The sequence below is a fragment of the Tripterygium wilfordii genome, chromosome 4 (assembly GCF_013401445.1).
Source record: "Tripterygium wilfordii isolate XIE 37 chromosome 4, ASM1340144v1, whole genome shotgun sequence".
Lineage (NCBI taxonomy): Eukaryota > Viridiplantae > Streptophyta > Magnoliopsida > Celastrales > Celastraceae > Tripterygium > Tripterygium wilfordii.
The window spans coordinates 658,450-685,909 of NC_052235.1; the positions used below are offsets into that span (position 1 = coordinate 658,450).

At 37.0% G+C, this 27,460-nt stretch overlaps 3 protein-coding genes and 1 long non-coding RNA gene across 27 annotated transcripts; 1 reads left to right on the plus strand and 3 right to left on the minus strand.

Moving 5' to 3' along the window:
• Window positions 1-537: 537 nt before the first annotated feature.
• On the plus strand, window positions 538-5,117 carry LOC119997532. 21 transcript variants are annotated; one of them, XR_005468019.1, is made up of 6 exons: window positions 538-787; window positions 1,730-1,808; window positions 1,930-2,027; window positions 2,121-2,177; window positions 3,100-3,185; window positions 3,294-3,418. XR_005468019.1 is itself a non-coding variant. In XM_038844627.1 (5 exons), the coding sequence occupies exons 1-4, from the start codon at window positions 564-566 to the stop codon at window positions 2,164-2,166; spliced, it is 447 nt and encodes a 148-aa protein (XP_038700555.1). In that variant the 5' UTR covers window positions 538-563; the 3' UTR covers window positions 2,167-2,177; window positions 2,315-3,181. The 21 variants fall into 21 exon arrangements, 5 of the variants coding, with proteins under 5 accessions (XP_038700555.1, XP_038700553.1, XP_038700552.1 ...); XR_005468022.1 differs by lacking the exon at window positions 3,294-3,418 and adding exons at window positions 4,224-4,394; window positions 4,496-4,562; window positions 4,658-5,117 and having other exon boundaries at window positions 538-2,177; XR_005468024.1 differs by lacking the exon at window positions 3,294-3,418 and adding exons at window positions 4,327-4,394; window positions 4,496-4,562; window positions 4,658-5,117 and having other exon boundaries at window positions 538-2,177.
• Window positions 5,118-7,035: 1,918 nt separating this feature from the next.
• Window positions 7,036-10,718, minus strand: LOC119997881. Its single transcript, XR_005468086.1, has 3 exons — window positions 9,773-10,718; window positions 7,859-7,954; window positions 7,036-7,152 (listed from the first exon to the last, which is right to left on the minus strand). It is a non-coding gene; the product is annotated as an uncharacterized LOC119997881 (long non-coding RNA).
• Window positions 10,719-13,440: 2,722 nt separating this feature from the next.
• LOC119996772 (neurofilament heavy polypeptide-like) lies at window positions 13,441-22,698 on the minus strand. Of its 4 annotated transcripts, XM_038843545.1 has the most exons (15): window positions 22,292-22,698; window positions 22,082-22,164; window positions 19,784-19,987; window positions 19,512-19,693; window positions 18,985-19,108; window positions 18,722-18,916; window positions 18,139-18,186; window positions 17,154-18,047; window positions 16,953-17,039; window positions 16,378-16,451; window positions 15,711-15,762; window positions 15,462-15,548; window positions 15,317-15,360; window positions 14,541-14,615; window positions 13,441-14,462 (listed from the first exon to the last, which is right to left on the minus strand). In XM_038843545.1, exons 2-15 carry the CDS (start codon window positions 22,151-22,153, stop codon window positions 13,955-13,957), a joined length of 2,646 nt encoding a protein of 881 aa, XP_038699473.1. In that variant the 5' UTR covers window positions 22,154-22,164; window positions 22,292-22,698; the 3' UTR covers window positions 13,441-13,954. The 4 variants fall into 4 exon arrangements, with proteins under 4 accessions (XP_038699473.1, XP_038699471.1, XP_038699472.1 ...); XM_038843543.1 differs by lacking the exon at window positions 22,082-22,164 and having other exon boundaries at window positions 13,441-14,453; XM_038843544.1 differs by lacking the exon at window positions 22,082-22,164 and having other exon boundaries at window positions 13,441-14,441; window positions 22,292-22,697.
• Window positions 22,699-23,967: 1,269 nt separating this feature from the next.
• On the minus strand, window positions 23,968-27,405 carry LOC119996130 (NADP-dependent glyceraldehyde-3-phosphate dehydrogenase-like). Its single transcript, XM_038842662.1, has 9 exons — window positions 27,178-27,405; window positions 26,901-27,094; window positions 26,609-26,737; window positions 26,175-26,294; window positions 25,835-25,971; window positions 25,389-25,544; window positions 24,559-24,937; window positions 24,297-24,413; window positions 23,968-24,203 (listed from the first exon to the last, which is right to left on the minus strand). The coding sequence occupies exons 1-9, from the start codon at window positions 27,326-27,328 to the stop codon at window positions 24,090-24,092; spliced, it is 1,497 nt and encodes a 498-aa protein (XP_038698590.1). The 5' UTR covers window positions 27,329-27,405; the 3' UTR covers window positions 23,968-24,089.
• Window positions 27,406-27,460: the final 55 nt, after the last annotated feature.

Genomic DNA, 27,460 nt, shown 5'->3' on the forward strand with positions numbered 1-27,460 from the left:
AAAAAATGATAAAACATCACTTTCCATGTCATATAGTGATGTGTCAATGTCACATAAACTGTGATACATTTGGGATATATTTTACTGGGATATGTAGTGCACCCGTATGAAATATCATTATGTTCTTCAATGTCACTAGATCGAGGTTATTTCAGAATGTGAAATCTGTCCTTCAATATGATGCCAAGTTCACCAAACGAGACCTAATTAATTAGCAACATATAATAAGTTATCAACATTGAAGAATTGATGTGATTTAACTTTGACTAAAATCGTGGAATGAACTATGGGCTTTGTATTGGCTCTGGATATGTTAATTGAGAGCCCAACAAGAAAGGCCTCTCATTCATACGTGAAGAATCCTATGAGCCCGAAACGATCCAATAATCCCGCTGTAATAGTGGGCCCATGAAATGGGCCAATCCAGTCCTCATTTACTTTTTCGGCCCAACGATATTGAGCATGAGCCCGACAGTCTGGCACCGACTTAGCGTTATAAATACTTATTATATACAGCAAAAAAGAGTAGAAAGAAAGCATTAAAGGAAACATTTGTTTGCCCTATGTGGAGGAACGGCGAAGCAGAGGAGGAGGAAGACAACATGGACGAAGATCATATCGTGAAGTTCGTAGAGATTTACCTGAAGAAGAAGGGCTTCAAGCAAGCGGAGATCGCTTTCCAAGAAGAGGTTCATAAAAGCAACAGCAGCACCGCCAATACCTACAACAACTATGGCGATCTCCACTCGGACTCCGAATTCTCGAAGCTTATCCTCTTATTTTCACGGTACTCTTTTCTCTTTCATTATTATCTGTGAAGCTAATAATCTCTTGGAGGATACGGTGCTGTGATATTCTCTTGAATTTTGGATGCCATGTTCTTGCTAGGGTTTAGAAAACTTAGGAACGACAAAACGTGAGATTGAATTCCTCATCAACAATTCAAACAATTTGATTTATCTACGGTCGTTTTCTTTCTTTCTCTTAAAAAGTGATTCCTAATTTTTGAAACAATGATCTGGTTAGGATTTATGGCGTTCTATTCAAAATTTTCCAATACAAGTTTCACGATAATTGCTTCTCTATAATCCCCCCGGATATCTCTACTAGATTTGATTCTCAATAATACCAGCGTTTGTAGATTATGAATGCTGATATATTTTGTTAAATTACAAGTGAAGTTATGAACAAAAGTGAAGGGAGCGTCGTCCTAAGGGCTAAGAATCGAAGATTCAGTTCTTAGGATGGCACTCCCTTCACCCATTAGTTGCTCTAATATACTACTTATTTCCTATATATACTCCTAAATTGTATGAATGAGGGCTAAATAACCTGAAAGAAATAAAAAACCACACGGCATGTAGGTGTGAATGCGATGGATATGAACAAGAGTGGGAGATGCTGGGAGGGGAGAGGACTTTCTCTTCATATGTTTAATTTTGTACGACTCATCCCTACATTCTTATTTTTGGTGTCTATTGAAATGGAAATTATTGTTTTCCAGATCAGAGAGTAGTCCAACACAGTACTATGATGGATATGAGACATTAGACTTATACAAGGTAGTCAGTTCTTAAGTGACACTGGATCGCAACCAGGAGAATGTGTGATACTGGGTTGGGGTTTGGTGAACCAACTGGTCTAGCCATTTCTTCTTGAGTGTTTTATTTGTAATATTTGATATGTAGTTTTCCAGCTTGGCGACACTGATGATCCTTGAATTATTTAGCCTGAGTTACTATGTGCGCTTTGTCCGGTATTTATCCATTGTTTTATGGATCTGGCAGCAAAACGACACATCCAAGAGGGTATAGTTTGAATGTCTCTACGTTGTTCATTTTCTTCATCATAGATTGCAACAGTTTCTAAAGTCTTCCACTAGTGGAATAATATCTTACTTGATCAAGGTAACATGATTGATATCCTCAGGTAGAAGCTTCTTCAATAGGTTTCGTGGAGACCATGAAGTCATGCACTTATGAGATCTTCAGAAGTTGGGAGGAATTCTTTCACCCTCCCATCTCAAGGTTATACATTCCCGTCCCGAGCATTGAAATAATATTCCTATTCATTAGATGTGGGACTCTCTTAAGATATCTTATGGTCAAGCTCTTAATCAGGAGATGGAGTTTGCTCATACGCTTAGGCAAAGCAAAGTCAACATAAAGATGTGTCAGGTAATTCCATGGTTTTCTCAGTTAGATTGTTATCTTAAATTATATGTTGCACGCGGTTTGATTTCTTGTTTTCTAAAATGTTTTTGACTAGCTGCATGGTTATTGCTGCCTATATCACCCTATGCCATGGTTTGCAGTTCATTTAATATGATATCTAACATGCTGTTGCATGGAAAGCTTGTAATGTTTTGTAAAGAGGTGGCATTCAAAACGTAATCAAAGGGAGAACCAGTTGCACTTGCGGTTATTTCATTTATAGGTGGTCGATTGGTATTTTTAGTTTGGAAAATGCAATATTACTAATGAGCAGCACCTAGGAGGTGCCAGGAAAGAGCTCTTTTGTATATACTGGAGAATCTGGTATTTATGTATTTGTGTGCATATGCATTTGCTATTCCATGAGCGTGGGCAGTTATGCTTGCAAATTTATGTATAACATCGTTTATAAATTCTTCTGTAATTTGCTTTGCTACAACTTCTCTATATGTGCTGAACTCTTATAGGGATATTATAGATTGTAGATGTCTTCAAAAGGTTATTAGTAGTTTAACATACTGTGCTTACAAAAACATGTAGTTTTCATGTTAGCTTGACGGTACATTCCCCCCATCATCTTACTTTGTTTAAATCCGATGTTCTATGTTATATACTTGCCCATCATCATGCTTAATTTCACCTTCTTTTTTTTAATTGAAATTGGATTTTTCTTCAATGTTTAAAAAGAAAATGGATTTACTTAATGCTTGGCTCAGATTGAAGGTCTTTCTTGTGTGCTGGTTGCTGTTTTGAATTTAGATGAATCAGGGGTAAACTCGCTTATGTGTTGATTTTTTAATTTTTTTTGACATTTGTTTATTATTTATACTTTAGGTTTATCATTTTGTGTTAATGGTTGAAAACTGACTGCTGATTACCTGTCCAGTAATCTTATGAGCTTATGCTCCAATATCTGCACGTCAGAAACCACAATACTTGGGATTATCAATAATGAGCATATTAATTTCCAAGGTACAACTGCTTGCCTCCATTAATGTTTGCCTGGCGTACATTTTGTAATGGATTGTAGCTTTCTTTGATGCTCTGATGTGCTTATCATTGTCTTCAATTTCTTGTCAGTTTCTCCTGGTCAGCCCTGCTTCATATCTAATGATACTGAGGCAGTTACACTTATTGGAAGCAGCCAGGATGTAGCTAATCAGATAAATAAGAAAGAAATACATTTTGGGGGTGGGGGGGTGGGTATATGATGCTATGAAGTCCTATCTTTAACTTTAAATGTTCGATTGAGCTTTGAATTCCTTTAACTATTATTTCTTCCCGTCAGAGTTTCATAGATATATTTATTAAGTTAGCACTTTAGACGCTTTTCTATCTTTATTTTCCCCTCTAGTGATACACCTTAGATGCTCTTTCTTGCATCAAAAAGTTAATGCCCGTGTCCCTTGCGAGGATAATTTACTTATTTTCCCCTATATAACTAAGACATTATTTATTGTATCGATTAGTTCCATTAAGAAACATTGTTAAAACATAAAAAGTTGTTAGTTGGTTTGTTGTTGATTGATTTAGCCTGTCTTAAATTATTTCCCAAATATTGAGGGTGGTTTTGTTATTGATTCAGCTTGTATCCATGCCGCCACATTGCAGTATAGATCTGATCAACTTTTGAAATGTATCAGAATCATTCTTCTGATTCATCCAAGAAAGTAAGAGTTGGTTACAGGGATGGCATTGAAGCTTAAAATTTTGTAGTGACAGCCTAAGCTTAAAATCTTAATTTGGCGGATAGATTGCTAGTAGGTGCTTATATCTAAATTATGTTAAAATTCGAGGAAATCTCTATGCAAGCAGGTCCAAATCTTAATTTGGCTGATTGATTGCTAGTAGGTGCTTATTTTTAAATTATGTTAAAAGTCAAGGTAATCTCTATGCAACTGTGCGTATGGAAGGCTATGGTAACAAAATAAAACTTGTAAAGAGGATCTGCTTCTGACGTGTTTCACCTTTGATGGGTCACAATTTGTGTGTTTGGTCACTTGCTTATAGGTGAAAATCATTGCTTGCAAGTGAGCCCTGTATTTTCAGTATTAAAGCTTCTTTTATTCTTGGAGAGCATATATTAAACACTAACTTTTGTTGGAGATACCAGTGATGAAGGTTTACTCCTCGCATCGTGGGACGTGACCACCAATCTAAAGATGCGGAGAACTGAAGAAAGTAAGTTTATTCCTGTCAAATCAATTAATTGTGTAGATCTCTGTGTTTTTTTTTTCCATAATAATGTGGAGTAATTTAATCTCAATATTGTTGTTACTCAGTAAAAGTGGAAACTCAAACAGACTTAAATCTTTAAAAACTCTGGTCAAGTCTTCTCCAGTCTCCCGGGTATTGTGCTCTAGTGCTTAAATAACTATCTTGAATTCTTTCAAAAGCTGGTCTTGTACTATAATCTAATGCATGATTTTTGTTCCTGGGAGAAGTTTTCTTGAAGGATTCTTCTATTCGCTGCTGGGGCTTTTACGAAAAGCATGTAAAGTGTCTGCACATTAAGGCATGGAATGGCCTTATTTATCTCCTGATATTGCTAGGCATCTAAGATGTCATCTACGAAGCCAGGTTGTGTATTTTTTACTTTCGGTGATGGGTTTGATCTATTTGTCGATTTGACTCTGGGAAGGCTTAATAACGCCTCGTAGGCTTCAGACTTGGATTACAAGAGGTCAATTGAGGCCAACTATGAATGGGCTTATTGTCCTACCACAAAAAAGAGCTGTTCTGTTGGATCTTGTTCTTTGTACGTGGCTACGTGCCGACAATTATGTGCAGTTTAGATGAGTTGCCCAACAGTTCGGGGTAAGGTAAGATTGTTTTGGGGTGAACGATGAAAGGCCGAATATCCGCAATAAATAAAGGCTTCTTCGCCCCAGTAATTTTACACCAGACCGGCATAGTTGAAGAGATTCGGCCGATAAATAATTTTTCTTCAGCAGGAGAAAATTTCTGAAGTGGCTTACTTTGATGGCCTTAGAAATTCTCGGTCCATATAACATGAGCTTTAGAATTCTCGGCCTATTCTGATGGGCGTCGGCCCATTTAAAATAGGCTTTTGAAATTCGGGGCCCACTTATGTTGGGCTTCAGAAATTTTCGGTCCATACGCAAAAAAGATGGGCTAAGAAATTCTTGGCCCATATAGAATGGGCTTTAGAAATTATAAGCTTTTGAAATCTGGGTCCATTTTTGTTGGGCTTTAGAAATTCTTGGACAATACATAAAAGATGGGCTTCAGATATTCTGGGCCCATAAAGGATGGACTTTAGAAATTCTCTGCCCATTTAAAGTGGGCTTTTTGAAATTCTTGGCCCATTTACATTAAAGATGGGCTTCAGAAGTTCTCTACCCATTTAGGATGGGCTTGAGAAATTCCCGGCCCATTATGATGGGCTCGATTAATCGGGGCCCATTAGGATGGGCTTTAGAAATTCCCGGCACATTACTATTGACATACTTTGACGGCCTTAGAAATTCTGGGTCCATTTAGGATGGGCTTGAAGATTTCTCGGCCCATTTTATGATGGGTTTGAAGATTTTGGGCCCATTTATGATGGGCTTGAGGATGGGAAATTACGAGGCCCTTTTAGGATGGGCTTGAGGATTCCTGGCCAATTTAGGATTGGTTTTAGATATTGTGGCGGTGTGGCCTATATAAGATGGGCTTGAAGAAATTCTCGGCCCAAATAAGATGGGCTTGATGAATTGTGTGCTGGGCTTTTTTGCAATATATGGCCTCAACATAAACTTTGCATGCTTGGGCTGTTATGTTATAAAATAATTTTTAATTAAGAACCACTAAAATTGGGACGAAGCAATCATGCTACCAGCATGGTCTCAGTTTAAATGAATAAATGCGCGCCCATTAAATGGATCACAAACAATAGAAAAAGGAACAAGCCTAAACAGAGCCGATATACAGAAATAGGCTTCTAACCCATATATCCTGAAGGGAAGGCCTAATGAACTGTCTGGGGCAGAACATTACAGGCTTACCAGGCTCGGGAATAATATCCTAAAGAGCAGGCCCATTAAACATAATGGGCTGAAGATTACAGGCTGACCAAAATACAAGCATCCGGCCAAATATCGATCGATATACCGGCTAAGTCCATTAAAACAACTTCGGCCGAAGAATAAATTTTCACCAGGCACATTTACATGAGTGACTCATGAGTCTGCGTTTGATTCACAGGCTTTAGGCCCGTAAACGCCGAATCTTCGGCATTTCAGATTTCATATTCCAATTTAATTGCTCAACTTGGTCCTAAGAACTGTTTATAAATCAACAAAACGAATACTTACTCTAGAAAAAACACATCAGGGTGAGTAAGATATGTAAGGACCACTTTATCCAACCATCCAACTCCACTTACCTGACTCCATTATAGTTGGGGATCCTGCACCAAAATCATGAATCCGATGGGAACTGGAGCACAGCTTGAGCAAGTTCTTGAGAGTTCGCTAGTCTATGTACTCTTTTCTTGCAATATCTTTCTACAGCATAAGAATTACAAGAAAAATAGTAAGATGAATAGCCTATGTACTCTCTCAACAACTTTGCTCAAGTTGAATGATCCTCAAGCATGTTTTATAAATTCATCCCTGAGGCAAAAACTCAAAATGTGGTCCACTGATGCTTTAGCATGTTTTAATCCAAGAGACCATCCGTTGGATTCTTCTTGCAGACCACTTGCTGCTACTCGGAATCCTGCTACAGAAAAAACCAGGTATATATGCATAAATGTGGCAACTATTTCATTCAAAAATGACTTTTGCTTAAAAAACTCAAGCTTGGACCAGATGCCTGCCTGAATGTGATCCCCACACAGAGACTCTGGTACCTATTTTACGGCAACCTCTGGCTCTATTTTCCAACGATATTAACTTCTTTTGTGGAGAGGTCTAGCAATCATTTTTTCTCTCTAAAAAGTCAATATAGAAGATAAAAGGCTTTCATGAGTTGAAGAATGACAGTTCTCATTGTAGGGAAAAGAGAGAATACGTCAGATAATACGCAACATGAATAACACTACTTGTTGACAATGGAAGCACAAAACATCGAATAATAGATACACACTGTGCAACCCCACAAATTGTGAGAGAAGAATGGAGGACATAGAAAAGAGAATCATTTATGTGTTAAATCATGTGATAACTAGCCAAGCTCAATGATATGTCAACGGATACATGTCATATTAAGCCATCATTGCATAATACCTGCCCAACAGGGCAATGCTTTCAAAATATCAGCTGAAGTGATTTCATCCATTGAAAGTTGCACCTGCTCCTTCTAAAAGTTAAAAAGGGGTTAAAACAGTTGCTAAAAAGGCCAAAGCTTGTACTTAGGGATGCCATGTAACAATAGTACATTCAGCATAAGGTTCATAAAAAATTTCTGATTGGATTTTTTGCTTTATTTTCAAAAATAAAAAGAGTTGTTTGAGAACAATCTACAGCCCCTATTTTTGGGTCAACTATCGTAGGTTCCACTCAAATACGACCCAATAAAACAATCTACAAATAAAAAGGTCCAAAATTACTGAAGTTGTTTTGTTTGAATATTTTGATTATTCCATTAATTCTAGCAATTTTGAGATTTTGCACAAGAAGGTCGCTAATAAGACTAACCTTAAACTAACTTGGATGTAATAAACAGCAAGTATTTCTCAATTCATTTACAATTCCTCAGTGCTCCATTGATCTTCCATGTAAGAATTGTTGCACCTACAAAATAAGACAAAAAGCATTGCATGCAGTGTGAAAGTGATGTATATAAAATTTTGCTACACCATGAAAGGGTAGGGAGAAATTGCTATCCTTTAAACTTTACTTGTTGCATCCCCTTTCTCAAAATTGAAAAATTGAAAAAAATAACTTCCTATTAGAAAATTGATGTAGCAAATGCTTCCATAATGAAAGAGTGTGATGGCTTTGTCCTTATTGCCATTAAAGGTTTTGGTATGCGAAGCTATAATAAACCAGCCACACAAATCGAAATACTCAATTTAAATGAATTAATGATGCATTTCTATATAATATCTTAAGCAAAAAAAAATAAGAAAAAATTGTCAGAAAATCTCTATCAATTTCCAGTACTAAAGTCATAGTTATGGGCATTGAGAGATATTTAACCAATGACTATGAAGAACACTTGCGTTTATTACATTTTAAGCAGGCTAAACTGAGCAGAGAATAAGATTTCCAAGATAAAACAATTTATGTTTCTTTTGTGATCGATGTTATTTGCAATAAATGTCACTATAGACCTTCCAACCGAACATGTTCGAACTAAGGATTGATGGACCTTGCTAAATCAGCATTGGAACAATCTTAATATTTACTACTTTCACCCTAAGCAAGTTGTACCTCAACTTTATTAATTATGTCATGTGAATGTCGAACATTATTTTTTTGAACTCCTTTGACTAGTGATAAAAAAAATAATCGTTACTAACATAAACAAGAGGTAAAACAATTAATCATCAGTTATCAATCAACTATTTTTTTTGAAAGTTGGGAAAATTGTCTTCATGATTGAGGGTTCATAAATACAAACATTCATCATCGACAATGCAGAGTCCCCTTGTCACATTGTAAATATAATTTGAAGCTAAGCACAAGTTCAATTTGTTTGTTTTCCTCAAGATTTATTTTGACTAAAGAACATTTTCCATAACTTCGGTTTAATAGCGCCAAAGAGCAAATGTCAGAGAAAACGTCTAAACTAATGTACCCAAAAACAAACAAGACAATCTGACATATGTGACTGCTATATATTAATCCACATTCTGAAAATAATTGCACACCTCAGGTGTGACACCTGTTTGACAAAGTCTTCATAGCAGTCCGGATCAAAAGAAAGCATCAACATCTGCAAAATTTCAAAACAAAAAAAAAAGGGAAAAGAAAAGCAAAGCCATGCTATATTTGAGAAATCATCTTTATCAAACCTTAATCCCAATTTTATTCTTTTATCTTATTCACTGAGCAAATCGTTCACTTCAAATCACAAGTTACAAAAAAGGAAGATCTAATAAACTATAGCATATTAGTATCTAAAACGATAGTATATTAGTAAATCAGCAAGAGGCCTTGCAATCTTTATTATGTAGTTCTGAATTTAGAATTTTGTACTAAGAGCATATGGTACGAAGATTCCTGCAAGAGATCTCAGGTTATAACAAGCTCCAGTAAGAATAAACTCTCAAAAATTTAACAATCGCATGCGCAAGAATAAAGAAAAGAAAGACGAAACTAGAAACGGAGACGGTTTTGTGAGGACCATAATAGACATGTGAATGGTCCCATGCTGCACATAGAGCCATTCAAAACGAGTAAAGAAAGTGAAAATTCTTTACTACAGCGGCAGAAGAGCCATCATTTTATGCACTATTTTCAGCAAAACCAGAGAGATGATTTGATAGAGAATAGAAAACCTAGATTCCTGGAAGAACAAACAACAATAGATTCGAATTCAGGAACCGGAAGCTGACAGAAAGAGAGTAAGCACGCAAAAGCAAATATATGCATTTATACAAATACCTTGTGTGTGCTCACTCTCTTCTCTTCTGTCAATTTCTATGTCCCGGAACAACACAACAACGGAGAAGAATAACGAACAAACATATCTGCAGAAGATTTATTTAAAGGCGATCCATAAATGGAAAGGAAAACCAAAAGCATTTTCGTAAGAAAAAAGGGGAGAGATCGAGAAACATAAAAATAAAAAATAAAAATTGCAGGCATAAGTCGGTCAGATCTGGAAAAGCTAAACGATGCCAAATAAGGAAAGTTACCAAAAATCAACAAATTAGGGTTGGATTAGTAACCACAGAAAAAAGAAAAACTTGAAAACGCCGAATCAATCCCTTCCATTCATTTGACACTCTCTCGTTCTCTCTCTCTCATGCAATGCGCACAGGTGTCGGTGCGACGTTTACAAGTGTCCTCTCTGCTCTCTCTCGCCAAACAAATCGAACAGTAAAGTTTCGGCCATGAACATGAAACGATTACATCGAAACAATAAAAGCAACGGAGACGCACATTTAAGAGATTGAAAGCTACGACAAATCAAACGAGAGAAGAAAGCGAGAGAACGATGGTCTTCGTACGTGCAGTCGTGCAAAAGGAAAACGAAAAGCATTTTCGTGAGAAAAAGAAAGGGAGAGATCGAGAAACCTACAAAAGTTTTTCCAGGCATAAGTCGCTCAGATCTGGTAAACCAAACGGTACCAGATAAAGAAAGTTTACCAAAAATCAACAAATTAGGGTTTGATGATTTGATCAGTAACGACGGAGAAAATCAGAAAAAGAAAAAAAAATCCATTCATTCAACACTCTCGTCCTCTCTCTGTCACGCAACGCGACGAATCAATCCCTTCCTTTCTCGCCTAACAAATCAAACAGAGTAACGTTTCGATCGGCCATGAATTAACATAAAACGATTACATGGAAACAAATAAAAGCAAAAGCAACGGAGAAGCACGTCTTTTTTGTGCCTAAAATGATTTGCTTTTGCTTGTTAACATGACTGCCATGGGGGCGTGCCTTGTGCGTGTCGTGTTTCGTCTTGGGAAAGTAAAAAATAATTGAATTAAACAACTAGTTCGAGTAACCGATAAAGGCATAAACGAACGAACAGGGAGTGAAATAACTGGTTGGTTGGGAGTTAATAGCATTTTCGGTCACTCAAAGATGACTCATATTCCAACTCAGTCCCCCAATTTCAAAATATTTCAACTAAGTCACTGGAAGTTTCAGATTGTTGTAAATCCATCATCGGGGCAGATTTAACCAAATCTGAGCAGTCAAACATCCTACATGGCATATATGTGTTGAATCTGCACAATCATGGAAGAAAATAGATAAATTGACTCTTATCAGAGGTTGTCGCGCAAGCTCGTGCGTGATCTGTGAAGCAAGCTTCTGATACTCGATCTACGCTCAAGGTGTGGGAGCAATTTGAGAGAATTTTGAAGAAATTAGGTTTACGTCTTTTGTCTTTCGCGAATGGGGTTTCCCTCGTATAAGTGATTTTGTGCCATGGTGTCATCGTTAGCTTGGTAAGCAAAATCGATATGCCACGTTGTAACATTTAACTGATACTTAATGGTCAAAATGTCATGTAGGATGTTTGACTGCTCAAATTTGGTTAAATCTATTCGGGGTGATGGATTTGAAATAATTTGAAACTTCCAGTGACAAAGTTGAAATATTCTGAAATTAGGGAACTGAGTTGGAACATGGGTCATCTTTCAGTAGTCAAATGTGCTATTAGCTCGGTTGGTTGGGTGAGATTGTTTGGCAGTAAGTGTGCTTTATTTACAGCAGTTGATATGACCTGTGCTTTCCCTGCCTTGCGATCCTCAACCATCCATACATAATCATGGGTGGGGTCACCTCCACTCAGTCTTGGGAATCGACTCCAAGATGGAACTGCATCTCTTTCGGAGACATACAAATTTTCTATTTGATTAATGTCATAGAACTCTAAAATATCACCTCTAAAAGTCGCCTAAATCTATGTGACATTAAAATAATCATTGATTAAAAACACAAATATAGAGCCCACTTCACATTCAACACTCTACATTAAATAGGAGTCTTTGGGGGGTCTTTTTTAATGTCTCAAGCATTATTTATTTGATTATTTAGTGCATTAAAATGATACTACTTTTTTTTTTTTTTATCTAGCTAGGTACTATTAATTATTGGGACAAGATTAATATATTGTTCACCTTGAAATTTGTAAATCGAGGTCCATGAATCTTGTGATTGTCTTTTCAGTGCAGCCACCTTACCCTCATCCCAAAACTATCAAAGTCATTAACTATAAAGGGGATTGGGGGAGCATTTACACTTTTTTTTTTAATTTAAATCATTTTATAAATATTTATTGCATTAAAAGTACAGTTTTTGACCTTGTATGCATGCACTACAGAGATTACTGATTAGCACTAAAACACATCTATATAAATACCCAAAAAAAAAGTCTATAAATTATATAATTCATTTAACATATATCATAAAAATACTAGTTATAAAGTTATAAACAATGTCTGTAGAACCGGCATGATGGTTATGGACATGTAGAGTGTGTTTGGATTGAGGGATTTGGGGGGAAGGGAAGAGAAGGGAGGGGAGGGGGAGAGAAGGGAAGGGAGGGGAAGGGGGACTATTTTTCCCTCTTCCATGTTTGGATAGATAAAAAAAAAGAAGGAAGGAAAATTTGTCTAATTTACTAATTTATCCTTATTTTTATGTTAAAATATTATGTACAAGGGTAAAATAGATATTTAACTTACAAATGACTTAATTAGTAATCCATTCCCTCCAAATGACTCCATTTTGGAGAGAAAGAATTTTAACAAAAAATTAATGAAATCTTCTTCTCAAATCCCCTCAAATCCCTCCCCTTAATTTTTAATAAACTATCCAAACAAGGGAATTGAAAGGAAACTCTATTTCCCTTCCTTTCCCTTCCCTCCAAATCCCTCAATCCAAACACACTCGTAGTGTTGACATGTTCTCTCCCCATAAAAATTCGATTATCCTCACGGACTAGCTATTCATGAATTTTTCATGGATTTGTTTAAAAGAATATGATTTATAAACTATCGTCCAAGTTCGATGAATTTACCAATACATATCTGCATACAAGTGACCAATGACTAGGGTTCTCACAAAGAAACAAAGGAAAAAAAAAAGGAAGAAAAGAGAGTAGAGAACGACATCAGCTTATGAGGCTTTAGCCAAAAGACAAAAAAAATAAGGTGCATTCCCCATCCATCATCTTCATGAAATTTAAATCCCGCAGCAACATTCGACCAAAAATATATGAATATATGGTATCAAAGAGACTACAGATTAAGAGAAAAGCCACTGGTTAATAATAATAAAAGAGCCATTGGTTTGACTACAGGACATGGATGTTCAGTTGGAGATACGGTGTGGGTAGAAAAGTCAAATCTGATGATAGAAAATGGAGGGGGACACATACAAGAGGGCCTGTCTGTGCCAGACTGCGCAAGTCTCGACTTAGATAATGCATTATGAATGCCTCTGTTTATGGACACGGATCTTATTGCCTGCTCTGAATTACGGTACTCCCAAGAGGCACTCGTTAAAGATCAAACCATATCTCCAAAACAACAAATGATCACTACATATATCAGACTATATTGAAATGCGCCAAGGAGACTATTATATTGTTGTAGAAAACTAAACTTCAGAAGATACTTGATACTTTTTCATACCAGACTGACGAAGAAAACTAAAAAAATCACATCAACATCGATGATCGATCTAATGCATAATGAAGTTCCAAAATCCAAATGCTCAAATTGGGCCTTTTGGGTTTTCGAACCAGAATAAATATCAAGCTAGTTCTAAGCCCATGAAAATCCGCATAATAGCAATGGCCCATCAGGTAAAATTTGTTAGTATTATATATGAAAACAGGTTTCCTCTTACCTAATTCTAACATGCCCCCAAATAAAATAAATACTAGCTAGGCACAACAATCGAGGGCCAAAAAACTAACCTACAACCATTCTAATAAACTAGACTAAACGCTTTGGACATAACGACGCTAATGCTAATTAACAAACTCGCGGCTTACTGCGTATTGCAGCACTTGCGCAAGAATGAAGCTGCAGTAATAAAGGGAGCTGGTACCTAAACGATTTAGAGCAAAGAAAAGTCGTAAAGACCATGACATTAAATCTAGGCTCCCCTTCGTCGCTTTCCCGACACCTTTGATGAGCTTGTTGACTTTCCTTTGGAACTTTCAACGACCTTTGGAGTATCAGTGGAGATGTCCTTCACTTCCTCGCCTCCTTTCACCTTTGATGTAGCAGATTTCAACTTGCCACCACCATTAGCATTAGACTTCTCACCACTTTTTGGTGTTTTACCCTTGCCACTGAAGCTTCCCTTTAGGTTCTCTCGCCTCGACTTATTACTCTTCGTGGAGTCATATTTGGACTTCGAGGTTTTCAATGAGAGAGAGCTCTGCTCCTCCAATTTGTTAGTCTTGGGTGTGGCCCTGTCATCCTTCTTCGATCTGCTCGAACTTCTTGGGGTAACATCCTTAAATTTTCCAACACCATCTTCATCATCAGACTGTTTAGAATCTTTCTTGGATTTCCCATCAGGTTTACTAGCATCCTTGGACTTTTGATCAGATCTTGTTCCGGCCACTTTGGATTTGCTGGAGGAAGCACTTCCAACCCTACCAGTCAGATATTTTCAACATTCTGAAACCAATCAAATAAAAAGTCGACCCTTGATGCCGGGAAAGTATAATCACCTTTTATGTGAAGCATCCAATTTGCCATGCTTAGCCGACCGATCAAAATTACCTTTCAGTTTCTTCTTGAGGGGGCTGGTAAAAAATCCAAGGATGTTAATGAGACCAAACAAAAAATAATCAGCATGCCCAAAAAGACACCAACAAGAACAAAACCTAAGGAAATAAAATACAGAATTAACAGAAAGCCACAATCCCAACGAGGTTATTTATCACCATCATAATAGTCTAACCAAACAACACAGAATGATGACATTTCAGGGAATGTTAACCAGATATCAACACCAGAAATCCTTCGCTGACATGCACACAAAGAGATGACCACCCCTGTTCAACAGTCAGCAACATAAAAATCAAGTGCTTCCAAATGCCACTTGCAACAAGTTAAAACGAGCATTTAAGAATAAAGATCCATAAATCAGCCATAAGAAAACAATTTCAACTAACGAGTTCAAGGCAAGATTAAGCAATCAAAGAAAACAGAGAAAGTCATGTCCAATGAGGGACAATTCACAGTATCCACAACTTGTCTCCCTTTGTCTTTAATTGCACGAAATCTGAACAATCTAACAAGCCTACTAAGAGCCAAAAGAGAAACAAATTCAGTTTTTTTATGAATGAAAGACGTTCTATCCCAAACTATGACCTCCTTTTCCAGTGCAACAAATTCTTAGGCACACCCTGGCCCAGGAAAGCTATTATATAAAAAAAGAAAAAGAAAAAGGGAAATAATAATTTTTAAAAAAAAAGAATGAATTTTCAGTGATAGCACCTACATTTCAGATGAAGCCTCAGTGGTTGGATGATCAGCTTTCCCTTCCTGTCAACACAACGTATCAGCACTCGGAAATTTATCACGATAAGATCTAAAATACAGAACAAAGTAACAGCAGCAATAAGCAAGACAAGGCGGCCGCTAACCCCATCAGATCCAGGTAAATCTGAAATTATCTCCCATTTCTCTTTTTTCAGATACAGTTCTTCTATGTCACCATCAGCGTAGACAACCTAAGGGAGAAGGTTATCAACACAGACTTTAGCTGGAAGTAAATTTATATGTACACAGAAATTCATGAAACTCCAACAGCAAGTATGGGCCTAAATAATTTCTGCTTCGTAGAGAAAAAGAAAGGGGGAGAGAGGAATCCACGCCCATGACCAATGTCTCACCTTATGCCTTTTCTTCACTGAATCAAAAGAATCAATGACTCCTACATAGTACCTGCAAGATTAAACAGGTAACGTGGATCAATATGCAATGAACATTTTGATTTTATGTCAAGATAGGAATCCATGACGAGTCAAAACTTTCAAGGCACATGACTGTTAAAATAGAAAATTGACATCCTTTAGGGTTATGGAAATTCGATTGTCCCAATATCAACAGTTCAACAACAAAGTGAAGGAATGGTTATTGCAAAAAAAAAAAATCATAACTGATAAAGAACATGATGGCATGAGTAACAATAACCAAGTATAAGTAGTACAGAAAATTACATGGCATACTTCATTCTGATACACATCAAGAACTTCCAGTGAGAATTCTAACACATAGAAGATAAGGATGAGGAAACAATGAGAAGAAAACCACAACGAGATGGAGCCGGAGAATATAATTCTACCAGTAACAGGGAAAAAATACACATAAATATATCACCAAAAAGTGATTGAAGCAAGTAAATTGAGTTGCACCTCGAATTTGCACATTCACACAAATTCTATTGCTACACCAGGGAATTGTCCGTGATAGCATGTCCCCTTATGTGTAATGGGAAATAACATCAACCATTGCTTAACATAGAACATAGGAAGCAGAAACTATAAGGTTAGTACTTACTTCTTGTCCAAAGGCCACCAGACCTGGACCTTCTTACCAATCAACTCCTCACCAGAATCCACGTCACCAAGTTCCTGACACAGCACATATTTAATAAAAAATTTGTTCGAAAGTACACAAACCAAACAAATTGTAGCATATTGGACATGGTATCTTGATTTGTGCCAAATTTTGAAGAATTTCAGGACAGCTTAGCAAAGTTTAATTGACCAAGCTCATTGGATGACCAGCCAAATCTACCACCACAGCAGTGACTAAAACTTAAACCACAGATTACTGAGATAGTAATAAAACTACTCTCCAAAAAGGATTGCTATAGATGCCACTAGTTTGGAACTATTTTCGAAGCAATGGAATTCTATAATCTATATTGGATAACACAGGGAAACAAACAAAAGGAACCAGGAACACACCCCCAACTCCACATAAAAGGAAACAGTATGATTAGCACAGGAATTCTATGATCTTGAAGTACAGTATTCATAAAGAACCAAAATGTCATAATTCTGGTAAACTCACATGATGTATGACTATAGAAAATAAAAAAACACTCTGCCATCAACAAGATTACAAACCTTTTCTTTCCCTGCGGTCTGCTTCCTTTTGGAATTTGTTTTTGGACTCTCCTTAAGGGGATGCTCAGTTGACTTCAGAGAAGAAACCTGAATAAAAAAAATCAACAACAGAGGGCCTGCCAGTTATTGGAATTTGCAAGAAAAGTTATAGCAATAATAAGATCAAGAATCATTTAATATATAAAGCCAATGAGTGCATACTTCATCATCTTTTGTTGAACCCTTTTCCAGAATTGCTTTGGTCCGCCTCTTCTTATTTCCCGACTGAATGGGAGTCAACTCTTCCCTAATTTTACCTAGAGCATCTATCTTCTTAGCTGGATGTTTAAGTGGTTCAGCCTCAGACTCATTTGTTGTGCCACTTCCCTTCTTAGGTGCATCTCCCATGAGTGGTGATTCAGCCTCTTTGGAGGATCCAGTACGCAACTTCTTCCCAGAACGCCTGTGCGGTGTATTCTCTGCGTCACTATCTCCTTCAGATGCTTTTTTAGGCAAATCCTCAGCGGGCACAGATCCTTCATTCTTCTTGGATCCCCCAGTCTTTTTAGAATGACTTTCATCAGCGATGCTACCACCAGGTGAAGAAGAAGAGGAATTCATGGTTTCACCCTCTACAACCTTTGGCGAGGACGGTAGATCATCAGGTTCTTTTTCATTTACTAAAGGCAAAACTGGTTCAACAGATGGATCCTTGCTAGATTCACAGGATATATCCAGGTTCTGACTTTTATGGTCTGCAAAATCCTCAGCTTCCTTCTCACCAGTAGCTTGAGAAATCTCAGAAGATTCTGCCAATTTAAATGAAGAGTTAGGCTTCCTTCCTTTTCTCTTGCTAGCTTGCTCTTGATTATGTCCCAGGCTGACTACCTTCTCTACATCCAAGCTCAAAGGCCCATCATTGGTCGACCCATCAATATCTTTTGGCTGTTCTATTTGCTGGGCAACTTCCAGCTTCTCTGAGGAATCAGGATCAACCAAGGACTTGTCATCGCCTTTTTGTGGAATACCATTTTCCTCAACAGGCTTGGAAGCTGTGTCATTTGTAGGACCACTTTGCTCAACAGATGGTGGTACTGTTTCTGTTCCTTTGTTAGCCTGATGAAAAGATTGCAATATCAGTTAGTTCTTGTGGTTCAATCTTGAAACCAAAACAAATATAAAAAAAAAAAAAAACAGTAAGACACGCCTGCTTTGTTTCATCCAATGGAGCCTCCAACATCTTGCTCTCACCAGCCTGTATTAAGTCACACAACCAAATGTATGAAAACTAATTCTTAAATTTATATGAGCTTGATAACAAACAAAAGATCAGAGAACAACCACTATCAACATCGGAAAAGTGTCACCACCAATGCAAAAGTTAACTGAGTCCTCAACACTATGGGCCACAAAAGGAAAGATATTAACAGACCAAAATGACAAAACAATTGGAAGCTTTATACTCCTAGGCAACACCAATTTAGCATAGGTAATGATATGCTATATTGCAAGCAACAGCTCAATTGCCTCACAATAAAAACACAGCCTAAAACCTCTACAATGATGCCCTAAAATAGATTGTTTAGTAATAATACACAACTTCAAACATCATATACAAAAGTTCAAGCAGAGATTTAAAATAAATCAGTTGGTTTCCACTCAACGCAAAAAAGGAAGAATAGGCAAAGAGTAATTAACTTATTGCCACTAACAATGAAATGGGGAAGAGGAAGTTAAATGGTTAGCATCTTTAGGTGATAAAGAACATAAACTAGATAATATAAGCTCACCGTATGTTCATCAGCATCATGGGCATCCTTCCGGTCATCTCCAGATATCTCTCCACATATAGAAGCGACCACTTTACTATAATCACCGAAAGAAATGCCCAAGGTTTTCACTGCTTGTATCAGATAAGGTTTAAGCTTACTAGAAGAGCTTTCGAGCACCTTCTCTCCAAGCTTCCAAGAAATAGGCAGAACCTCCTGGAAAACAAAGAAAATCATCAAAGATTTGATTTAGTGAGACAAACATAAATAATATGACAACTTACCTCATTTTTCCTCACGCTAGACAATATTGGAGATATTAGATCCATAGTGATTTCTTCACTTTCCTCTAGAACAAGACTCATAATGATCTCCATCGACGAGAATACATTTTCAGGATGGTGATCCCTAGAAAATGAACAAACAAATTAGTGCCTCAACTTTCAGAAAGCAAATTATTTACCCACACAAATCTTATTCTGCAAGACAAGTATGTGGCTTAGTGGTAGAGTTGGAGGTGGTGCAACCAATTCTTAGAAACAGCCTCTCCACAACTACACAATATGTGGAGAGACTGTTCCTAGAAATTGAACCTATGAGCTCTAGGCCACATGTTCACCCACTAGGCCACATGTTCACCTGTAATAAGCAATCAACAACTACACAATGACTAATGCCATGAAAACATCTCACAACAAAGCAAAGTCTTAGTTGCAAAGGAAAAAGGTGCGCAAAGGAAAAAATCAATCCAACACATAATCGTTAAGCTATCAATAAGAGGATTAAATTCTATGTAGACATTAGGCCATACCTGATTGATTTTAGGAAATACTGGAACATCTCAACAATCAGCTCATCACATTCGAGATCAAGCATTAAGACACATGACCTCACCTTCGCCACAGTTTCAAGAATTGAGGTCCTCTTGTCATATGATCGACTAGATTTGTCAGACAGGTTTTCGAATGAAGACACGATAAGCTGAAACACCTCCTGCACAAATATAAAAAGGGAAGATTGAGAAAACTTAATATCCAATACAGAGAAGGGTTAGAATCGTAATCAGCATTAGGTGGCTATTACCTTCATCTGTTCATCATCATACGGGGCTTCAGGAGCCGTTATTCGAGTTATCTCACTAATGCAAGATGCGACAGAGACTTTGACATCAACATCTGGATGCTGAAATAGCTTATCAGCAACCAATGCTGTCAACGACGGTGCAAGTGCATTCTGCATTGATTCCCCTGGGGACTGCTCAACCTTTGCTAGGCATTTCTCAACTTGCTACATCCAGGTAAGGAAAAAACTGAATTAAACAATGATAACGGCCAAAACAACCTTAATGTTACAATTTAGCATTCTCAACCAGCAAAATAAAAAATGGTACAACATCAAATACAATTAATCGAGGTTCTCACTGCTCACCAGATGTATGCGAGTCTTATCATTCAATTGATAACATTATAGATACATATAAAACTTGCCAAAAAAATAAAATGAGAAGCACATGTAAACAATCTCAATTTCAAAAATAGATACCAGGGCATAACTGGATTCTTGATGTGAATTTTAAAGTAAAATTTCCAGCTAGCAAATAACTACACCTTCAATGCATCAAAGGGAAACTTCTATGATCGGATGTGATATCTTATGTGGACAACTAATCTATCTTGATTAACAAGTCCTATAACTATTCTATAAGAAAAATGTTATTCTGTAACACGATTTGGTTATAAGACCTTTCAACAAGAGAATCATCTTCCCATCAGATTTGTAAACAAGGCTGTTCATATGGTTCTGAATCAGCTAGAACAACTTCCAATTTCAGCCTCAGTTTCCATCAAAGTAGACAAGAATACATATTTATCTTTCCGTTTCTTTCTGTTTCTAACACACAATTCTGGCATATGAGACGTGTTCGGCACTGACGAAGGTAAACTCACATTATCTTCGCCTTGCTTTTGTTCTGATTGCGTTCTTGCCGGTAATGGTTCCTTACTTTCAATTGCACACACGGGCTCATCTTTTCTACAAACTGGCCACAATGCCAATATCAAATAACAATTAAACATTAATGCAATTCCTGAGTCATACTAGTCTAATTCTACAAAAGAGGTTGAGACGGAAAGACCACTGGCAGGTGGAGGATTATTTTAATGAGTTTAGGTTGTGGTTCCAAATCATTGATTCTTTAACTGTTCGACACTAGGGACAACCAAAATGACCTAAGTTCTTTCGCATACTAAAACACCCGATGAATTTGAACCAGTTTACACAAGTAGAACATAAACCTAGGTCAATGATCAAAATGTCCCAAAGGAGATTTGAAATCGAACAAATAAAATCTAGCTTTGAGGTTCAAATCCGGTTGAGCCATTGAGGTCGGCGGATTAATTTGGGAGAAGGGCCAAACTAACCTCCCAAGTACTGATATGGCCCCCAAAAATAAAAGCTAACTGACCAACACTAAGACATTTTACTTTCCAGCTAAGAAATAGGAACTAAGCAAGTATGGGAAAAATAATAACATCCAAAAAGGCGAAAGGTTAAAAGGGGTCCGTACCAAGAAAACATTAAGAAATCTAACTGCAATGCTCATTAAGAAATCTAACCAAATAAGTCAGGTTTATTTTTCAAAAAACGGAAGTTTTTCTTTCCTCCAATTAATTCAGACCCCAAAATATCTACCCAACCCAATCAAATCGAGAATTATATGTTGATGGTCTATATATATCCAGCTTTAAAATTTTAAATATTCAAACGCTGCAACAAAATAATATCAACCGGCGCAATAGTTGTGTTGCCTATTAAGAAAATGTCTTGTCCATTAGAAATTGACACCAAATATCATGTAGGTCTTATTGAGTACATGAATATACTGGATAATCTCAATTATAAAATCTACAGGTAATACAAGCAAACATGTGGCCCAATGACGGAGTTACAAGGGTGCAACCTAGAAGTCTAGAAATAGCCTCTCCGCATATTATGTAACGGTAAAATTTGCGTACATCCTGCCTATTCACTATTCCCTACCCCGCCAACTGCGGGAGGCTCGTGTATGTGAGTTATTTACCTTTTTTATCTCCAAATTACTGCCGAATAAGTAAGAATAAAACCGCAGGCATGCATATTACAAATTTGCACACGAAAGCCGCCAAATTAGGTAAGAAAAAACCATAAGTCTGTGTGAACTTCTTTGAACTATCACTACTTTGGATACAAAGTAAGCAAAAAAGTAGATATAAATTGAATAGAAGGGCAGAACAAGTCGGAGAATATAAACACATATACAAGCTCCGACCAGCCTCCAACCATTTAATAAAGCATAAGCACACATGCACAGTACAAAAGACGTATATACACAAAATGGAGTACCATAAACATTATCACCAACTTTCCATGAACTGAGACAAACAAGGACCCCAATAATTCCATAACACAGATCATATAAACATCGCCTGTATAAAATAAAAATAAATCAGAAATCAGTCATATCTAACAAAAGTGTCAACCCTTCATCGTGCATCCAATATAAATAACCAAAAAAAAAAACACAGAATTGGAGTTTAAAGAATTAGGGCTCACATCGAGTAGGGCAAGGAGTTCATCAACCGAAGAAGGAGGATCAGCCAATCGATTGCCAGCTTCCAATAGCTTCTGCTCTAGCTCCTTGTCCGCAGAAGTAGCCATCGTTTCTCTCAGTTCCTCTCTCTGTGTGCCTGTGTTTCAGTCTATCTGTAGATCCTTCGAAATCTCAGAGGCTATGTTCGGTTTCGCACCATTGAAAACACAAATCGCGCTCGAAAACGGTGAATCTAGGACGATAGAACCAGATTTAAAGCAGATTTTACAGAGAGAGGGCACGGGTTAAGGGTTTTTTTTCTTCTTTTTCTCTCCGTTATAGAAAGAAAGGGAGTGATTTTAATTTTTTGAAATAAGAATATATGAGAAGAATCAAAATTTGTAAAGTTATTTTCGTGTGTCCTTTTGAGGGAGAATCCAGCGAAGACACAGACATGTACCTGTATGGTTCATGAATTTGAGTTAATTTTTATGTTTCAAATCCGGTTGGGGGTTGGCGTGGGGACCGCGTGGAGGTTCCTCTGACCGCTCGATTTGCGATACTGAATTCTCTATCTTTCTTTTCTTTCTTTTTTTTTTTTTCTCTTTTTATCTTTGAATATTTTGTCAATAACATCAAAAAATAAACAAATTTAACCTCTTTTTTGTTAGCAAATTAGTTTGGATTTCTTGAGAAAGAATAATATCCAATATAGGTGGTCAGTTGTTAATTATAATATTGACATCTGATTCTGACTAAACTCTACTCATTTATAAACACAAAATAATATTAAAATGTCAGTTATTAACCTCAAGTTGATTTGAAGATGTTAATGTGAAATTTACGCTATGATCGATTTGCTTGATTTGATAAGACAAGGTTTGAATTAACTTGATTCAGAATTTAAAAAATGAAAATTTGGATAAATTACGAAAGAAAAACATATTTTGCCAAAAATATGAAGTGCCAATGCAATTTAGAGAAAAAAAAAATAAAAAAAATGAAGAGGGTAGTTTGCCGATTATAAAATTAATAATAAAAAAAAAGTTAGGTCAAAAAGCACCCATTGTGACCTTCATTGGTGAGCACTTGTCAGCACCGGATCTAAGTCAACTGACATGAAAAAGTAAGTAATTTTCTTTCTTTTAGCAATAAAACCAACTTTTTCATTCCTTAAAACTGGTGAGTAGAAGCAACATCACTCTCCTATTTTCTTTATTGTTATTGCAAACCACGACATACATACAATGATACAATAGTGGGACAGGCTTGCCCCAAGTCTCTAAATTAGGAAAACTTCCTCTCCACAAAAACAGATCTTAGAAATTCATAAATCTAAATTAACGGGACACTAAAAATAAAGGTGAAAATCACTCTTGTTTTGTTGGAGTTTGAGAATATGCAATAAAAAACTCGTTCCACAATCTATTCGCCATCTCTTCTACCTTCTACAAGGTGGATAATGAGTTTTAATACACACAACATACTATTATACTTTATGACTAATTTAAATTTTCGGACTTACTCTCTTTTTCCTCCCAAATATGATGATGTTTACCTCTTACTCATTTTCACATGCTCATACTCATCTCACGTGCACATTCAATTGTTAACTAAATGCCCCTTAAAATTTAATGGCCTAACGATGATTACTGAAATTATTACACCCGTGCTTTTACTAAAAAACAACTAAACCAAGCACAAAAACTCGACTTTGCCAACAATACATTAAGTTCCATATTTAGCATAAATTAAAATACATGCAACTTAATTACGTAAAGATTTATTTTATTTTATTTTATAAGCTACATAAAGATAATCTTAACCCATTGTGTATGAAGGAGTAGGTAAGTTGATTACTACGCTTTTAACCTTCGTCATCATATTAATACTATTGGTAATGCCTTGAGAACCGACTCCACTGTCCTTCAGACCCTGCAAAAACGTCGGTCAATCGTTTTGATAACAATAAGTTTATTTAGAGAACACTAATAGGAATTGGAATAGAGGACCAGGAAAGGCAATCACCTGGAAAGGAAAGTGATCTGGGCCGCGAGCTGGAGCTGAATTTATCTGGACTGTTCCGGTCTCCATTGCATCACTGATTAAGATTGCCTTGTTTATGTCTCTTGTAAAGACGCATCCCTGTAATCACACCAATACTTTAAAAGTTGAGGCCTGGTCAAACTATATAACGAATGTATTGTGTATCAGATAAAGATTTTTTTTATCAGTTGGCCCGATCACTGAAACAATTACTAAAATTTGAGTCTATTTCGTAGAGCCATACCTGGAGACCAAAATTGCTAGCATTGCAATGGTTGATTCCCTCTTCAACAGAGCTTATTCGGATGACAGGTAAAACCGGACCAAATGGCTCCTCCCATGCTATCCTCATATCAGGTCGAACATTATCTAACAACAGTGGCCATATGAGGTTGCCATCTCTCTTGTACTCCTGGTAAAATGTTGCTCCTTTTTGCTTGGCATCCATTACTAGCCCCTCGATGAAGTTAGCAGAAGATTCGGTAACAACTGGAGTGATATCACAATCATCCTCGGGTGGCCCAACGGTCAGTTTTGCCACTTCAGCATTAACTTTCTGAACAAGAGTATCTGCAACGAATTCCATGACTAGGACGACCTTCACAGCTGTGCATCTTTGGCCACTGACAAATACAATACATACAAAAATTACCAGTATTTAGATTATGATCTTGTCACTTACAAACCCATGCACGCATAAAGTGGTCTCAAAATGCATGAATAAGTAGGAAAATAAAAATAAAGGTAGCAAGAAAGAAAGTTTTTGCATGCATATTTCATATTTGTTGCTGGGGTAAGAGAGCACAGTTATACTACGTAAACCACTCTTTTTGGTTTTATTTTACCAATCTGATTAGAAAAACAGCTAAGAGAGCCAAAATAACATACCGAAAAGGCAATTTCCATTGTTTGCCTTGAGTTACTACATTAACTGTCAACATTGTCGAATACATACTTATATAGCACACAATGAATGACGTGCAAAACAGAAGCATCAATGATCGATAAGCAATGCAGTCAGGGCAAAGAACACATATTTTGAAGACAGTCCATTACTTGTGTTGTAGCCTTTACCTGTAGGAGAAACCTCCTTTAACAATATTAGCTGCGGCCAAATCCAGATCAGCATCTTCTAGAACAATGCAGGCATCTTTGCCTCCCAATTCCATCTGAAGAGGGATCATTCCTGCCTTCTTAGAGATGGCTATTCCAGTGTCTCCACCTGTGAAGCTGAAGAAGAATACTAGTCAGGTGCGAGAAATTGCCAACTGCCCTGGAAAACACTGTGCCATACATATTTGCAGTGGTTTCAGGGTCTGGAGTGTTCATGTTTGGACATCAGTCGATGTCAAATTTGGAAATGCCATTCATTGGCCAATTAGTGATGTGATGCACTAGGTCACAAATGTACGTTTCAACGAACTGTACAGTAAAACAAGAACAAAGTGTACAAAACACAAAAATGTCTCAGTTTGAATCAACTGAGATATTACCTTATACAGTTACAATTGAAAAATTACCTTATACAGTTGACGCCAGGATGCATCGTAAGGAAGTCACCAATTTCTGAACCCTTTCCCGTAACACAGCTGATAAGGCCCTTGGGAAAACCAGCCAAGTGGAAGCAATGAACCATGTGAAGTGCAGCTACAGCACCCTAAACATAATAGAAACATGTGTTTATGGATACAAATACAACTTGACCTCTAGAAAGCACAATCTTAACTCTGCACTGCAAAGATACTAATTCCCTGGTTTCAACCCATGAGTGCAATAAAGCAACTTTACCGCCTGTTTTCCATAGATGCAACCTTTCTAAGCAACGAAAGTGGTCAAGATAATCAAGGCGCGAAAGCATACCTGAGTCGGGGGCTTTAGCACCAGGGAATTTCCAGCAATAATTGCTGGAGCAATTTTAGAAACAGCAAGATTGACAGGATAATTGAAAGGTGGAATTGCTAATACAACACCAAGTGGAATCTGCAAGTAGAAGCAAGTTCAAATAGCTCCTTAAAAAGCCACAAAAATCATGTACTAGCATCATCATCATGGCCTTTGTCCCAAACAATGTTGACTTTAATAGTTTAATTTATAGACAAAAACAATTCAATGAAATGCCTCTATCAGCCAACCCAAAAGCAAAGCCACATGACAAAGTATATTTTAAAGTCAGTAAAATATGGAATAAAAATAAATATGGCCACAAACCCATACCATCAATTAAAGATAAGAGAGTACCATATATGTAACAACCACAACTCTAGAAAGGAAAAAAGAAGGCAAATTGAGATAACCTTTGAAGTAAGACAGTATTTGGTTCTTTCATTACCAGGGAAACTATCAGAAACCAGAAACTTCCCTTCCCCTAGAATTCTAACTCCTTCTTCAGCACAGTATGACACTAAATCCCCAGACCTAACAACCTGCATCACAGGCAAGCAAACCCAGATTGCAAAAATAATAACAAAAAAGGAATAAAAAAAACTGATCACCCATCATATTAAGACTAACATGCATATTTGTGGCTAATCATTACAACATATTATGAAGAAAGAGCGAGTTCCCATCTCTAAAATTATTACCTACCTCTGTGACTGCATCTTTCGCAGGTTTAGCAATCTCCTTGACAAGGCACTCTGCAATAGGGTTTTTGTGCTCTTTCAAAATAGCAGCTGCCTTGTGAAGCAACTCCGCTCTTTTCCACAGTGGAGTCTTTGCCCATGATTTCTGAGCCACTTTTGCTATCTCTATGGTCTTGTTAACCTCCTCTTGAGTACAAGCTTCATTAAAAATGGAACATACCCATATAATAAGTTGTAAAAAAACTGAATTAAACTCAAATGGGTATGAGAAAAGTTGGTACCTTGAACTCGGAATTGTACACTTCTGGTTGTGGGATTGATGATGCTGACTGATTTTCTCGACGATGATTTCTTCCACTCACCATCAGAGTAGTACTTGAAAACCCTATCTTCTTCGTCTATGATGTCTGCAAACACTCCAGTTGATGCCATCCTTCCTGAATTTTTCTTCAACGCTCGCTCTTTTGGTCTTTGACTCTGCTTGGGGTTGCTTAAGCTTTACTTTGGAGAGGTGCAAAGAGAAACAGCCACGTAATCGTTTTGGTGGGACTTTTATGTAGGGCC